Source organism: Apium graveolens, chromosome 4, assembly GCF_009905375.1.
Source record: "Apium graveolens cultivar Ventura chromosome 4, ASM990537v1, whole genome shotgun sequence".
Lineage (NCBI taxonomy): Eukaryota > Viridiplantae > Streptophyta > Magnoliopsida > Apiales > Apiaceae > Apium > Apium graveolens.
Genome location: NC_133650.1, coordinates 1,912,097 through 1,929,614, shown reverse-complemented (window position 1 = coordinate 1,929,614; position 17,518 = coordinate 1,912,097). Strand labels below are relative to the sequence as shown.

At 34.8% G+C, this 17,518-nt stretch overlaps 2 protein-coding genes across 6 annotated transcripts; one reads left to right on the top strand and one right to left on the bottom strand.

Annotated features, from left to right (window-relative positions):
* Positions 1 to 202: 202 nt before the first annotated feature.
* LOC141717437 (putative nucleoredoxin 1-1) lies at positions 203 to 4,594 on the top strand. Of its 4 annotated transcripts, none has more exons than XM_074519492.1 (6): positions 203 to 385; positions 914 to 1,067; positions 1,764 to 1,864; positions 1,951 to 2,484; positions 2,622 to 3,125; positions 3,768 to 4,594. In XM_074519492.1, the coding sequence occupies exons 2-6, from the start codon at positions 1,043 to 1,045 to the stop codon at positions 4,362 to 4,364; spliced, it is 1,761 nt and encodes a 586-aa protein (XP_074375593.1). In that variant the 5' UTR covers positions 203 to 385; positions 914 to 1,042; the 3' UTR covers positions 4,365 to 4,594. The 4 variants fall into 4 exon arrangements, with proteins under 4 accessions (XP_074375593.1, XP_074375592.1, XP_074375591.1 ...); XM_074519491.1 differs by having other exon boundaries at positions 1,761 to 1,864; XM_074519490.1 differs by lacking the exon at positions 914 to 1,067.
* Positions 4,595 to 6,428: 1,834 nt separating this feature from the next.
* LOC141717436 (putative nucleoredoxin 1) lies at positions 6,429 to 13,652 on the bottom strand. 2 transcript variants are annotated; one of them, XM_074519488.1, is made up of 6 exons: positions 13,406 to 13,652; positions 13,052 to 13,179; positions 8,748 to 8,774; positions 8,262 to 8,636; positions 7,652 to 8,146; positions 6,429 to 7,266 (listed from the first exon to the last, which is right to left on the bottom strand). In XM_074519488.1, exons 1-6 carry the CDS (start codon positions 13,602 to 13,604, stop codon positions 6,730 to 6,732), a joined length of 1,761 nt encoding a protein of 586 aa, XP_074375589.1. In that variant the 5' UTR covers positions 13,605 to 13,652; the 3' UTR covers positions 6,429 to 6,729. The 2 variants fall into 2 exon arrangements, with proteins under 2 accessions (XP_074375589.1, XP_074375588.1); XM_074519487.1 differs by having other exon boundaries at positions 8,262 to 8,774.
* Between the last annotated feature and the right edge of the window lie 3,866 nt (positions 13,653 to 17,518).

Here is a 17,518-nt window from a genome sequence, read left to right as displayed (position 1 = left end):
ATTTAAAGTTTTAAATGAACAAAATTAAAAATTGAATTCAATTTTTTTTAAAAAAAGTATATAATATTAAAAAAAATCTGTGCGATCCGTGCATCGCACGGGTTTTAAGCTAGTATTATTTAATTTATAAAACTAATAATAATGAAATTACTATTCTCAAATTATTATCCAAAACTTATAGTAAGCAAACGTGGCCTTAGTCTTATAGGTACATTACATACATCAGTTTCGATATAAAGTGAAGAATACGTAGTAGTAGGGGCAATATTGATGAAGATGAGGGGCTTAGTTAAATTGATGATGCGCAGCAGAAGAAGCATGAAAATATACGATCCATACTTATATGTATCTTCTTCAAGATGTTATCATAGACCTGCGACTGTTGGTAACTCTTTTTCCCCATTTTCTAGTTACCCCCAATTGTATGAATTGCTATTATGTAGACCTAGACTTGGTTATGAAGTTCCGTTTTCTAATTACCCCCAATTGTATCAATTGCTATTGTGTAGACCTAGAGTTGATTATGAAGTTTGTAATTAAGTAACTGCTACTGGTTTCTTGTATCCAAACCAAACCAAATCAAACATATATATCCCGCAGGGTCTGGGGAGGGTAAGATGTACGGAGCCTTCGCCTCATGAGGCTCCTTCCCGAAAGACCCCCGGCTTGTGTGTCCGGCTTGTGTGTGTATGTGAATTATATATAAAAAATGTAAAAATTTCAACTAATAAATAAAATTTGATGGTATAATTAAAAAATAGATAGACACAAACCTGAGCCTATGGCATTATTCACATGGGACTTACCTAATTTCAAATACATTTAACATTTTTTATTTGAAAATAACTGCCATGTTGACGAAAATAACTGTTTTGGGCATTTTGTAACCGCGCTTCTTCAAATCCTGGATCAGGCTCAATGATGGCTTCCAAATACTATTAACCCAATCAGTTTCCGCCATTACTGTGATTTGTGTTTGCGATGGATTGATGATGTCAGAAGCGGGAGCTGATCGGAGAAAAGAGGAGCCGTCTATCCCCACATGTCAACTTCCAACGTCCCCTCACGTAACTCCTTCACCCTCCCTCCTTCCTCCAAACACTTTCAGTAATCTTTCCAAAATACTTGAATATGATCAAGAGATGTATCAGATGAATTGGAAACACCAACATTCCTCTTAGCCTGTTTGTTTCTATGCCTCTGTGAATTCAGTAACTTCGCTATCTAAGTTACGTATATCTCCCACCAGCAACATGTTACAGAAAATCGTAACATAGATTTTCCAGAGAAGATGGATGATTCTCAAGAACAAGTAACTAGAGATGGAATTTTAATAACAAGAAAAATAAAAGAATTGAATTTTGAATGCCAAACTAATGAAACGATCGACTTCCTAATAGAGAATCAAGAAATTGATAATATACGAGTTGTAGGAACACACCGAATTTAGAAAGAATTTAAATTAATCAAAAACTTTGGGTTTCGATGATTATGAACAGAAATTGGGGATTTGTATGTGTATAGATGTGTTTGGATGAAAGGATCACAAAAACGGGATCGGATTTCGTTTCTTGATCCAAGAAGTAAATTGCAGTTTGAGCCAGATTCAACTACCAGCCGTAATATTCCGTCAAAAAAAAACTACCAGCCGTTAATAAACTAAACTTTCAAAATTCTAACTTTACTACAATTGCGCGATTTTATTTTTTCTACTGGTTTCTTGTATCCTTTATTATAAATCATTAATTGATTTGACACAGAAGGTGAAGATGGAATTATAAGAAAGGGAGATATGATTAACTTGAAAGACCTCCTTTTCACCAGACACAGGGATTACCTTGTCAAGTATGATGATGCTCAACAGGTACTTATCTCATTTACCCAAAACTCAAAACTCTTCTCATCATAACTCAAGCGCTGATAACACATACATGTACTGTGAGTTTGTAGGTGAAGGCTGCGCATTTGGATGACAAGGTTACTGTGTTGTATTTTGTGCCATTACGCCCTGTTTATTCCAATACATCTTTGAGGTCTAGATCTTTCTTGATAGACACGTACACTTATCTGCTGCCTGATAATAATTTTGAGGTTGTGTTGGTTGCTTATGGGACTTCAGAAGATAAAATTTTAAGTGATTCTTATACCAACTCCAACAAGATTTTCAAAGCTATATTTTCTTGCATGCCATGGACTGCCATTCCATTCTCGGATATTTCATCAAGAGAACGTCTGGCTAGTAGATTTGCTATTCGCTGGCCGAGTCGTCACCCTTCTTCAGTTGTCATTGATTCATCTGGCATGGTTCTGCAAAATGATGGTTGCAACTTATTTAAAAGATATGGAGGTCTGGGCTACCCTTTTAGCGACGAATGGATTCAACATTTAGAAATTCAAGATGTTGCAACTGCTAAGAAGCCTTCTTTAAAAGCACTCTTGGCTTCCCCAAAACGTGATTATGTCATCTCAAACAAAGGGGACAAGGTATGGATGTGGCATTTAAATGTGTATTTGACAACATTGCAATCGGTTTAACAATGATAATTCTACTCAAACGAGACCTGTTTTATTAACATTTTACTTTATAAGATAATCATCTATCAGTCTATTACTTCTGGCAGGTACTTATTGACGCTCTTGGAGAAAAGGTGGTAGCATTATATTTCTATGAAGAGGGTATTACTCCTACAGGCGTGACGGCAAATATTAAGAAAGCATATAAAGAGTTTGCCCTAAGTAAATCGTGTTTCGAGGTTGTGCTCATTTATCTGCATGGCACAAGTGAAACTATTGGTAAAACTAGTGAAGAATCATTTCGGAATACGTTTGAGAATATGCCTTGGTTGGCAATTCCCTTTAAAGACCCAAAATGCGAAAGATTGGCGCGCTTTTTTGGTTATCCTAATAAGCAGAGTGTTGATGAAGCTCCTACACTTGTAATCTTTGGGCCTCATGGGGAATTTATTGAACCATGGGGTGCTGACATAATGTACAAATTTAAGCTTTCTGCATATCCATTTACTCGTGAGAGAGTTGCCAAGTTATACACTGAAAAAATACAGCAACTGAAGCTGGAAATGCTCTGGGAACAAAACACTATCTTCAGACGGAAGGATGAGAGTGAGGTTAGTTCTTTTAACATTTTGATATCTTGTCTTTACTGTTTTGACTAATACCTTTTATGTCCAGTTTATTTCCTTTCACATAACTAATTTTCCATGTCCTTAAAAAGTTAGTGGCGTAAAGAAATACTGGATGTTTTATATCTCACATTTGATTAACATTATTGGGGCTCTTGATACCAAATCAATGTTGGACAAATTTCTTGTAGAACACAATATAAAGGCTAAGCTAGACAGATTGCAGTGCAACGCCTAAACCATAGCAATAGAAGAATCTCAAAATTAATAATTTATCAATCTCAGGATTATGATAAATTACATTTTGTTTGTTAGGATAACTTTCTAACTAATCCCTATAACAAGAGAGCTATTTATGATTACTGCTAATTAACTACCAAAATAAAGAATTTCGTGATATCCCCCAACTATGAACTATAATAATCCTAATAATCTGCTTACCTTAAATAAGTAAGCTTTTAAATATATTACAAACTCTATCCTTGATTACTGTCATAAAATAAATACAAATTAATCTTTTACTTCCTTAATCCATCTTAGACTCTCAATGCAATATTCAATTATTCATTGCATTATGGGTTTGGAAGTTTGTTAACTACTTGTTTTCATTGTAATCCTACTTTTTAGGTTCGACTTTCTGAACTTGTTGGAGAGAGAGTAATACTCTTTTTTGAGGGTCATGGAGAGAATGGTTATCGTAGAGAAGTGGTAGTCGAATTCCTAAGCATGTTGAAACAAAGCTATTTTGACATGAAGGGTTCAAGTGATGAATTTGAAGTGATATACATTAGGCAAGGCGAAACAGAATCTCCCTACAAATTACAGATTGCAGATCTGCCATGTTTTTTCTCACTAGCATCCGACTTGTTACCCATTGATCTTAGTCAGTATCACTGTTGTTGTCACCTATTGCTGGCACGTACTATTTCTTTTCATTCGTGTGACCAATGTGACAGATGGACTAATCGTTCTCGTTATTCTTCAATGCTTGGCTTTGATCAGTATGGAAGAGTTGTTAGGAAATCATCATACTTTACTGTTCATGATAGTGATTTTCCCTTTTGTGGCAACATGGAAGAAGAGGCCTTCTATGAATTAAAGCGTTATTACTCGTGGGGGAGTTATGACGATAAGCATCAGGGGCTGCGGATCAACTCATACTACGTAAATGAGAATTTACCTCGTATATATAGCTCCAAGAAAAAACATAATACGCGGACGTAGAAGTGTGTGTGCATTGTAAGTTGGCTTACCTTGATGCAAAGTCCAATAACCTACTAGTAGTGTTGTTGGTTTCGTAACTAAAATTGGTATTTTTGTTCGAATTCAGTTTCACTACTTGTACTTGTGCCAATGCACGGATGTGTCTTTGAATTTTTCATTATACTGATTTAAATACTTGTTGGATTATTATTGACATTGATATATGACATACACACACCAGTTATCTAGTATCCCCTCGGGATTTTATTAATACACTGCAATAAAACAATCCACTTAATTATTTGCTTCTGAATATCTTTTTTTCTTTATTAAAAGCCAAACCGGGAAGGTTATCAGATTTATCATTTGGGTCGACAAAAAGGTCGTTATAAACTTATAACAAGTTTGATTCTACAATTAAATATGAAACACGTTCTTACCATGCTTATTTCTGAAAAATATGAACATTAGTGCGATAGAATGCAGGGGTGTACGGGTGAATCACTCAATCGTAGAATTCAACCGTAGCAATAGTTCACAATCCAGTCGCGTTTTGTGGATAATCGTGAAACTTAGATCGGTTGCAGATGAAAATTTTAATAATCGCTTATTTACGAATGAAATTATTTTTAACATTTTATTGTTATTTATTGTTATTATTTCCATTTAAAATGTATAATCATAACATTTAATACAATATTTGTTACAATAAAATACTAGATACTATAAATAAACCTGTGAGATGTTTAGCTTATAGGTCTGGCTTGCGGCACAGAATAAATAAATTTATATAAAAAATCAAATTTGAATTTAAATATTGAATGTGTATGAATTTAATAAAATAAATAAATCTAAGGAAATGCGAAACAATAATGAAAATCATTTGTCAAAGGTAGTCAACATTAATAATTATATTACGTGATAAGAACACAATTACCAAATTTATAATCTCTCTAAAATTTAATTTCAATTATATATAAAATATTTAAAATACACTTTTTCTTTTTAATATATATCACAACTAAAATGAAAGCGGGCCAAAAGGAGATATAGAACAATACAAGATAAATACATTTTCAAAAAATCTGCTCTTGTAAATTCTCGGGAAGACGGAGAATAAACTTTTAATCACTTGAAACTCATTAAGTATATATTTAATGTTGATAATCATGTGTCCTTAGGGCACAAGTTGAGCTTTCATTATTTTTAAACTTTTAACCACATTATTTTTAAACTCATTTTAAAGCTTTCATTGTGGGCAAATATAAGTTGAGCTGAAATATTGAGCTGATATCGGAAGGGGGGAGGGGGAGAACAAATGAGACAGAAGATATGATCACAAGATAAGAGGAGAAAAAATTAGCAATGATAAGTGTCCGTTTGTGAAATCTTAAAATAAGTAACTTATGACTTAAATCGAATAAGTGACTGATAAGTGATAAGTTAATAAATACTTATAAGTTATATAAGTATTTGAATAATTTAACTTATAAGTCATAATTTTTTTTTATTTAAATGAACTAAAATAAATAATTTTTAAATATAATTATCTTAATTTATATAATTTAAGTTTGATTAACATTTTAAAAGTATATTTTAAAACTAAAATTGTTAAAAAAAATAAAAAATAAAAAATAAGTGCAGAAAAAGTACGTCGTTACCTACTTTCAACTTATCAGTTTATAAGTTATAAATTCAACTTATAAGTTGGGTCGATAAACACTCATCAATAAGCTGTTACAGGCTTATAAGCCAACTTAAAATTTGAGGATGCCGATGAGATTGGAGTAGAAACTACTACTCGACAAATGCAACCATGTGAGGAATACCAGAAGAACCACATCGACGAGGATCAGAAGTATATTTCCGTGGAGTCTTCACCTTCAAGATGAAGTTTCGACCTCTGGCTGACTTCAACTATGAATCACACTTGCTACACACTATTTCTTGTGTAGTAACTGTTTACAGATAATTGTTTATGAATTTAACCAAAACTGTACATAATTGTTTATCTATAAAAAGGGCCGTGGAAGCATATATATTTATACACGCAAACACAAACAGATATTTACTATATTTATAATATAACATAACTAAACACATTCGCTGTATAATTTAAATCGAAGGTAATAGAATAATAATAAGTTCAAATTGCATAGTAACTACATAATAACGTCTACCTACCAGGAAAAAAAAAACTAAATAATACCGTTTAATACCAAATGTCCAACGTGTCCGAGCAAACAAAAACATGATCAAGCAAAGTCATCTCATTCAGATCCATCTCCTTGTATACTTTCATTGGTTGATTCTGGCAAGGTAATTGGGTGAGGTACACCTTAATTATGGTTATCATGAGGCTTCCGATTGCCTTAAAGAAGACTGGTCAGTTATCCTTGCCATTATACATCCACCAAGAGCAAAGATGACGTAATTCGGAAAAAGCCTCATTTTCCATACTGCCAGCATAAAACGGGAAATCTTTTTCCTCATCCTCAAAAGAAAGCATCAGTGATTTTCTGACAACTTGTCCATCTTGATCAAAGGCAAGCATAGAAGATCTTCGACGCCATTCGCCAAATTCGCCACACCAACATCCACACCAAAAAGCAGAAACAACAGGTACCGACAAGAGGTGACAATAACAACAACACAAACTAAGATCAACGGGTAAAAGTTCAGATGCAGGTGATACAAACCATGACGGGACATCTTTAATATGCTCAATGTATTGGGATTCTTTTCTGTTGTTCGTGATGTATATTACTTCAAACTCAGCGCTTGTGCCCTTCATGCTAAGGTACCTTCCTTTTAACATATTTAGGAACTCTTTTGCATATAATTTTCTACCATCATTGGCCTCTACTTCATTACCCTCAAAGAAGAGTATGATTCTCTTTCCAACAAGTTGAGAAAACCGAACCTACAACAGTGGATTATTAAGTAAAATTAGTAGAGAAAAAAAATTGAAAACCATGAATCATACATACAGTGAATTGAGTTTTAAAAAACCATGAATCATACAGACGTTCTACTTTGATAATTAACATGGCCTAACCATATTAAGGTTAATCTTAAATAATAACAGAACATGAACTTCAAATGAACCTATACAAAAAACGTGTGCGTGTGTTTGTCAAGAATTATACATACATGTATAGATATGTTAATTACCCTGATAACCAGATGGGATAATTGATGGTTTTGTTTATTATAATGCAAAAAGTGTTAGTCAGATCGATTTTCAGTATTTCTTGGGTAAAATACAGAATTTAGTAATATGAATGTAAGATGTCAAAAAAACTAACCTTCCTCCCATCTTTTCGTCTGAAAATAGTGTTCTGATCCCAGAGCATATCCAACGTCAGTTCCCTTACTTTTTCAGTGTCTGACTTGGCGACTCTGTGACGACTGAACGGGTATGCTGAAAGATTAAATTTGCTAATAAAGTCAGCACCTTGACGTTCAATGAATTCCCCATGTGGCCCAATGATAACTAGTGTATAAAGCTTCATATCATGTGGATCACCAAAAAAGCGCTTCAACCTCTCACATCTTGGGTCTCTGAAGGGAAGGGCCAACCAAGGCATAGTCTCAAATGTATTCCGAAATGTTTCTTCACTCGTATTATCAGTGGTTTCACTTGTGCCATACAGATATACGAGCACAACCTCAAAACAAGATTTGTTTTGTGCCAACTCTTCATACGTTGTCTTAATATTTGTTGTCATCCAGTCAGGAGTAGTACCCTCTTCATAAAAATATAGTGCTACCACCTTTTCTCCTAATGTGTCAACAAGTACCTGGGAGTAATAAGTGAATTAACGAGAAGAAGAAATATAAAAAAGCAGGAATTATCAAGAGTAAAATTATCAAATGTCCAATCCGTCAAAATGTTTTATGCTAAGGCATTCATACCTTATCCCCTTTGTTTGTGATGACATAATCATTTTTTGGGGAACCCAAGAGCACTTCCAAAGAGGGCTTCTCAGCAGTTGCATCATCTTGAGCTTTTAGAAATTCTATCCTTTCATCGCTGAAAGGATAACCCAGGCCTCCATATTTTTTGAACAATTGACAACTATTATTTTGCATAACCATGCCAGATGAATCAATGATAACTGAGGTACTGCAACACCGCAGTCTGTCGATACCAAATCTACGTACCATACGTTCCCTAGATGTAATATCTGGGAATGGGATGGCAGTCCATGGCATGTGATAAAATATAGACTCAAAATTAGACTGGTTGTAACGCAAATCTTCTGCAGTCCCATAAGCGACCAAGACAACCTCAAAAACATTATCAGGCAGCAGATAAGTGTAAGTGTCTATCAAGTATGATATGGAAATCCTCGAATACACATAATCATGATGTAGTGGCAAAAAATACAGAACTAAAACCTTGCCTGCCAATTGCGATGCCTTCACCTACAAAAGTTAACAGAATAATAAATCTCTTAAAGTAATGATATTTTAGTTTGTGAGTCCAAATACTATACACAATATAGTCTCAAATGTTATTGTACTCATTCTACAGTGAGTCATTACAATGAATAGACACATGTACCTGAAATTACTCACACATCTGCTTTGAAGTCTAAACCTTCACTGAACCAATATATATATATATATACACACACACACATAAACAAAAGGATTTTGTTTTGATTAAAGCGCAGTCCAAAAGCAATGGTTGGCCTATAGTTTTGGAGAGAGACCAACCAAGTGTTAAGAGCAGGACCAGCCATGAAAAAAAAGAGAAATCGCATATAAAAGAGAGAAAGATATGGAAAAATGCATATGATTCCATGATATTCTTATACATAGACATACAGAAAATAATCTAGGTACATACAGAATAGGGCATAGTCTTATCCAGTAAACCTTAAACAATAGTACTCATTACCCATGAACTAAATAACTTAAAATCATTCAAGACACTTAGTAACAGAGATATCATTTAAAAAGAAGATACGAACCAAAAAAATGGGTACATCGCATCAAGGTGACCCATCTTATAATGCAATTACACTTCTACTTACGGTTTCACAATTTATACGGCCTACAATGATATAACTTCTATATTGGTTACAGTTTCGCAGATTACCAGCAGACTATAATGATGTCAAAAGTAAAATTAGAAAGATTCAATTGTTTAATTATGACAGGTATATTTATTTAAGCAATGTAGCTTCGCATGCACACTGTTATATTCCAAAACTAATATTTAACTGGAGATTCTGAAATTTAGGCTAAACTGAGAAGTAGGGACATGTGGATGCTTCCCTATAATAGTTAGACAGTCGATGCGCTTGAAATGAAGCAGATGGGAATTTTGGTATAATTGTTATACTTTCTCGAAGATACATATGAAGAGTTGTACAAAGTTTGTAGTATAAATTTTCATCCTGTTGCGAGTTAAATGCAGTTCAGATCCCTTAGCTTTGTCTCATTTGAATTTAGATATTCAATCTTTCATTTCAATCAGTAAGCATCCCTTAGCATAAGAACTCAGATCAGTGTACATCTGAGAAAAAACAAGCGAATCATACAAGATTTTGAAACGATCAAAACAATATCCCAGGCTGGTATTTGAATATCATGCATGAGAAAGTTTGGATGTCCAGGCTTAAAACGATATCCCAAGCCCACAGAGATTTTATTTGAAGAAAGATATTCCAGCAAACCATAGGGTAGAAACATATGGGGAATGTGTTGCTTTAATTATTTCTTTTAAGCGGGCTAGGGCTTGTAGTTCATATAATCTCAGATTTTTAGACATATGTGATCCAATTACACTACGAGGATAATGATTATGATAATGCATAGGCTTGATTCTACTAGTAGAAACGCTATGAGAAGTAAGACGAGATACTACATTTGAATATGAGGATGAGGCTTTCCCACTATCATCAAACAAAGAGAGTTTCTCAAACTTATCAATTATCATGTTCATATATGCATACAACACATGAGCATTGTTAGATTCCAAGCTCCAATTGTGGATCTCATGTACGCAGGTTCATATAGCAATGAATCGGTACTATGCGCAATGTGGTAACAATGGATCATGGGACACCAGACATATTATAACGCTTATCAGGAATCATTGGAAACATTGACAAATTTTGTTTAAAACCAGAGTGGAAAAGCCTGAATTTTGCATAGTTTCGACAATACCATTTATTGCAGACATGGATATGGAACTTTAGAATAAAGCATTCAAATCACATCAAAAGGAGTAACTGTATGATAAATCTACGTGTTCTATTTCATAAGCTCGAAAGCAATTGTAGAAAATAGTGATTATGAGGCCGCCACCCTGTGGCCTGACACACTATCCTAACCCGCGTATGCATGGAGAGGGTGGAATCAATCAACAACCTCTATACTTCCCGCGATTGGGGTATCCGTACAATCATCCCTTGAAGAGGGTCCCCCTATATGGAAATGATAATTTTTACCGGGAAGCCCTTATTCAGCTCCCAGACTGCCCTACAACCTGGAAAGCAGGGGTGCGGCACCTCCCTGGCGTACTGCGCACCAAATACGTTCGGGTGCGGCGGTGCGCCGGGGTGCATGGTTGTCACGGCGCTTGACTAGTCGCGACTAGTCGACGACTAGTCGAGCAGTCGAGATTTAAAAGTCGACTGAACTTGTCGACTGGAGAAAATCAGATATTTCGAGCGACTAGTCGACTGACTGGTCGACTGGGCGACTAGTCGAGCCGACTAGTCATTCCAGGTCATCGACTGGTTTATTTTAAAGGCCCAAATCCTGTTCAAATCCATTTTAACAGAGATTTCAACCCTAATTTCTAATCTAACAAGACAAACTGTGCAACCCAGCCCTAAATGACATATACTGAGCTTTTCCACTTATCAATCTTCTTTAACCTTAATTCACATTAAGCTTCTTTTTCTTCTTTCATATATATATATATACATAGTTATATACATATATGTACGACAATATAAGTATAATATGATATTTTATAACTATACATATATATTATGTGTGTATATGTATACGAATATGATTGTATATATACATATATGTATCATGTATGAATGTATGTACTTGTTAGTTTTAATTGAAAGTTATAATAATTAACAAAGTTGTGACAAGTCCTCATCCTTGGATATGAAATACAAGGATCTGATCTAGAATATTTTGGTAGATGCTAGAAACTTGGAATTTAGAAGCCTAAATTATAAAAAATATACATATATGTTATATTATATTTAATTATAGTTATATTTGTTTTGGTCGACTAGTCCACGACTGATCAACTAGTCGACTAGCCGGAGGTCCATCGACTCGCCTCGACTTAGCGCCATGACAACCATGCAGGGGTGCGGCGGAAAACGTACGGGGTGCGCCACCGTGGCGTGTCGCCGTATTTCACAGATCAGATTCGTGGAGGTGCGGGAGAGGCATATATTGTAATTTTTTTACTGACCAACTAGTGATAGTACCAGTGTCTACACTCTATAGATGGTAGAACTATATGAAATAGTCTAGCTATCAAGATAGGCCTAACTTTTACTCTATAAGAGGTAGTCTTTGGGCTATAGTATATGGGACTGAAAGGGTTGTTTATCAGAATTTAAATACAGCAAAGATGAGGGATGTGAACTGCATTTAACTCTTCTGTTGCAGAAAAGATTGTGCCCAATGCCCATCATCAACGCAACAAAAAAGTATTACACAGGGGAAAAAGAAGAACTACCTAGGAAATTAAATCTATGGAACAAATGCTTAAATTGGCCACTAAGGAGAAGGATCTAGTGTTGACAAAATATAAGTGTGCTTAATCTGCTGGTATCCAAAATATAAGTGTGCTTATATTTTGAAATAAACTTGGAATACTTCCAATCTTAGTCAATGCTAGAAGGCAAGTTTGCACAACAATTTTTTAAAGTATTGATAGTTTATTTGCGAGACCAAATATTACTAAAAAGAAGAGTGTTACATGTTACTGTCCTTACTCTTAAGGTCATAACAACAAATTATAGGCACTTGGATTTGATTTTATTTACACATACTTTAGTTTCTACTATTAATATATAAAATTATTCAGTGGGCTTAAAAAGAAGGTTTTGTTTCATCAATGTGCAGTCTAAAATGATATAGGTACACATGTAAGAATACGGCATAGCCTTATCAAGTCAACCTTAAACAAAAGTACTCATGAACAATATAACATACTTGCAATAATTCAAGACACTAGATAAAAGACATTTTAATCTTCGACACTAACCACACACATGGATGCTTAAGCATGGCATTGACGTGACCCAACACATAATGCAATTATGCTTCTACTTACGGTTTTAAAATTATACTTCCACTTCTTGGCCTATTGTTATATAAGCTTCATGCACAATGTGATGTTACAGAATCAATTCTACATATATGCAAACTATGATACGCACAGCTAAGCATACCAGGACGTCAAGGTCATCATTATGTCTGACAACATAATCCCTATAACAAGAATCACTAGGAGGAAATATCATTTTAATCGACAACACACACCAAACAAATAGTTAATTGGACATGGCATCAGGTAACCCAAGTTTGTCTGACTGCATAGTCCCTATTATAAGAATTACTTGACAGAAATATCATTTTAATGGACGCGCTGTGATATTCCAGAATTAGTTCAACATATGTCCAAACTGTGATACATTTGTACTTACCTGGACGTCGACGTGGTCCTTATGTCTGATGACATAATCCCTATACTTGGTGAAAAGGAGATCGTGCAAATTAATGATGTCTCCTTTCCTTATAATCTTATTCTCTTCCAACAGCTGCTCCTTGTTTTCTGTAAATTTTGAATTCTATGATCAAAGTCTAAACGATTGAAAAAAAAAATAATTACCAAAAGATTGCAAGCAAAAACATAACAACCCTTTTAAAGCAACCAATTCAACTAAGAAAATGCAATATTTGGCATCATTATAACTTATAATCAATTCTAAACAAGTAAAGAACCTTATAATTCTTGATCAAACTTCATAATTAACAAAAATAATTGTGTAAAGGCTAACCTGGGAGATGGGGGCATGTGGATGCTTGCCTATAAGTGTTAGCAGTAGAATTGAAGCTGGGAAACTTAGTGGCAGTGTGATGATTTCTTGAAGATACATACCAAGAAGAGTTGTATACAAGGTTTACAGTGTAAAGTCTCATTCTTTTGCACAAAAGATTGTGCACCATCTTCATCTTCAATTGGGCTAAACTCCTCATCCTTCAATTGCGCCTAAACCCTAGACAAATAAAAGTTTATGTGTTATTTAAAAGACTTTTTTATGAATACGGTCCATTTTAAAAACTCATTTAAAATATATCTATTTGTTACATTATTTGTAATTATGTCCCATTTTCCATTTTTTTTACTATTTTAAGTTAATTATAATTAATTTTACTATTTCATATTTTTAAATAACATGTTTAACCTTTAATTAAATATCATTTTTAATATGTTATTATTTCACTATTTTAAATTACTTAAATATTAATATTTTTAGAGTAGTTTTAGAACTCCCGAAAAAAATTTCCTCAACTTTCCCAAAAAAATGAGGTGTTGGTTTGTGATTGGTTGATTTATCATAAATATAAAGTAGCTCATATGTATTAATATAAATCTCCCAATTAAAACATGTCACGTGTTTTTTGCAGTTATTTTTGTACCTCTACTATTACTAATATTATTACTTTTTTTTTTGGTTAAGCATTAGTAAGTACTAAGATTAATAATAAGGTTATTTCTGAGATATCAAAGAAGGAGTGGCGTTTCCGATTTGAGAACATTTGGTTAAAAGAACCAAACTTTGTTAAGGAAGTTTCTGAAATTTGGGTTTCGACTCCAATATTACACCTTCTCCCAAAAATTGTTGAAATCACCTCGTTCATGGCCAGGTGGGGAAGATCGTTCTTTCATAAATTCAGAGAAAAAATAAGAAAGCATAAGGCAAACTTAGAAGAGCTCGTAGACTGTGAGGATGCTGAGAATGTTAAGAAGTATCTAAGTGAGAAAGAACAGTTGAATACACTTTTACTTCAGGAAGAAATTTATTGGAAACAGCGTGCTAAACTATTTTGGCTACGAGAAGGAGATGATAATACGAGGTTGTTATTCCTAGAGGACTAACAATGAGATTTACAGAAGGGGGGGTTGAATGTAAATCTCAAAACTTTTTCAAGTTTTGAGAAGTTTATTAAAGCAGTGTGTTCTAGATGAACAAGTGTATGAATTGCTTTGAGCTAATGCAGACAGATATATATTCAAACACAAAATGTAAAGAACACAACAAACTTTAAAAACTTTTCTGGTGGATTTGTTGTTCCACCAGAGATGGTATATTAGAAAATCTGTGTTCAACAATGTTGATCACAGCTGCATCCTAGTACAAACTAGATGAATTTTCTCTCAAGATATTTCTTAACAGCTCTGGAAAAATCTCTCTCTCTAATTACTAGCTTCTTCTTGGTTTATATATATTACCAAGTGTACAAGTGAAAAAAAAATATAAAATTACAACAGTAAAATAAGTTCTTCACTTGCTTCTTTTCCTGTTCACTCAAGTACTTTGTTGACTATTGCAACTTTGTACTAAAGAAGAACGGCTGCTTTTTCTGTTGATCCTGAAATTCGGCTACCACATCTCAGGTTTTCTCTGTCAACCCACGTGCCTCTGTTTGTAGGTACAACTACCACTTATCAACGGCTAATTAGCAGAACATCCGTTGAAGCTTTCATCCGTTGATGACTTCATCCGTTGAAGGATGTTATCCGTTGAAGCTTTCATCCGTTGATGCTCTCATCCGTTGAAGGATGTTATCCGTTGAAGCTTTAGAGACATCCGTTGAAGCTTAGCTTCTCATCCGTTGAAGGTCTTTAAGTCATCCGTTGATACCACTTCATTTATACAAAATTACAAGGCATGAAATATTTACAATTGGCCTTCCTATCTGCATATCATCTAGTAGTCAACATGACTCATAGTTTCTCTCAACTTCTAAGAATTACAATTTTAAATACAGAGACTGAAATATGCTACAATACTAGACTTATTTCTAAGTAAAGCTACACCATCAACGGATAGCCAAAGTGGTCTTATCCGTTGAGGCTACAGACACTAAATTTCTACTTAAGTGTTTTGTTAAACATATCATCAAACTAATGCACATATATTCCTAACAATCTCCCCCTATTTATGTCTATAAGAACTGTAGGCATAAATTCAGGGTTAACTTGATGATAACAAAACACTTAACAAATATTTGAATTGAAACTAAGTAGAAATATAAAAAGTGCTGCAAAAGTGTATGTACTAGGAGGTAATTGAAGATTTACAGTATTTCCAAGGGTGCTCCTCTAGCCTGAGCAAATCATCATTTTCTTCTTTGTTCCCTGGTTTTCTTTCCTAGCCCTTTGTCATTTTCCTCAATTTGGAGTTGGAGTTGTCTGAAGAATTCAGCTTCATCTTCATCACTGATATCCAACTTAGATTGCATTTCCTTGAGAGTTTCATTGCTGGCAATCTTGAGTTGGTCTTCAAGTCTGAAAAATCTTCTGACTCCTTTGTCATCTCTAAATTCCATCAACCAATGAGGTGATTTGTGAATTTTAGTTCCCCTTTCTTGTATGAGTAAGGTTCTGGGCAAAGCATTTGGTTCCCTCCAAGTCTTCCTTATGTTGGCAATCTTGTTGAGAATTTCAGTCTTGGCTGTTCTGGTAAAGCCAGAATCCTTTTTGATGGCTGAAAAGACTCTGATCAAGGTAGAGTAGCCTTCATTTAGAATCCTGTAGAGAGGCCATGTTCTTTCCCCAGCTCCCTTATATCTGAAAACCAATCTCTCTGGTAGCTGTCTGTAGGCAGCTATTCCCCTTACTTCCTCCAGCTCATCCAGATAGAGATTAATGTCTGAAGCTTCTTTTATGTCACAGATGTGAACATAATCATCTTTAGAAATGGGTGGCTTAGGGTTAGGTTTTTGTTTTTGAGTGAATTTCTTAGAGGTTAGGGGAGGTGTAGATTTAGATTTTCTTTTCTGTTTCTTTGGTAGTGGTATATTGGTTACAAAGGTAGGCAATGTGATGTTGTCCCAATCAATAGGTTCCTCTTTTGGAATGATTGGTTCACCATGGATATTTATAGAGGGATCAGCAACAAAAGGTTCAGGTATGGAAGGTAGTGGTTTAGATATAGATTTGGTATCTTCAGGGTTATCTTCACTCCTTCTGTGTGCCTTGGCCTTTCTTCTGTTTCCCTTCTGCCATTCCTCTCTTTCCTCCATATTTTCACCAAATATGCTCCCAAGAACCTCATCTAAGTTAGCAATCTTTTCTTCACCCCTGACTTCAATTCCTTTCATTTCTTCAACTTGGCTTGACTTTAGCTGTTTTTCAAGCTTTGCTTGTGCTCTTTTGTCAGCCTTGAGTTTTACAGCTTCTTTCTTCAACCTTCTGGTTTCTTCCCTTTTAGCCTTTAGAAATTTGGGATGTCCTTGCATCACACAGATACTCTTTCCCTCTCTATAGATAAAGGCCATGTTCATTCTCTCACCCTTGTCCTTGGTCTCCTTCTTCTTTATGATGCTTGCACTTAGAACTTTGTCTCCATCAGGTTTTGGAAGAGGAAAGTCTACTTCCTTTATCTGAGCAAAGTCTAGGGGATTCTTTGTGGAGTCCATACTGGATCTAGTGTTAGGCTTTAGAACCATAGGTTTTAAATTCTTGAAAGAAGTCTCTCCAACCTTATTTCTCCCTACTGGCTTGAGCTCCATGTTGATTGGTTCAATCTTTGTGCTAAATTTCACAGATGTTGATTTATTTTGTGTAGAACCAAACACCAATTGTAACCTTTCATCAATTTTCCTCCATTGTTCTTTCATTTGTATTTCAGCTGCTGCTAGCTGAATCAAATCAATTCCATCAGGTTTTCCCTTGATTTGAATGATTGGAGAGGTAGTGATGGCAGGAACTAGCACTTTAGATATCTGAATCTTTGTAGAGGGCTCTCCTTCCCCTTCCCTTTTATTCTCCCCCTTTTTGTTATCATCAAGGAGAGGGGTCAAGCCTTGTGCTTTTGCCAGCTGCATTAGGAGATTGGTTTGAGATTGTTGGTTGAGAAGAAGGGTGGCCACAGAGTCTTCAA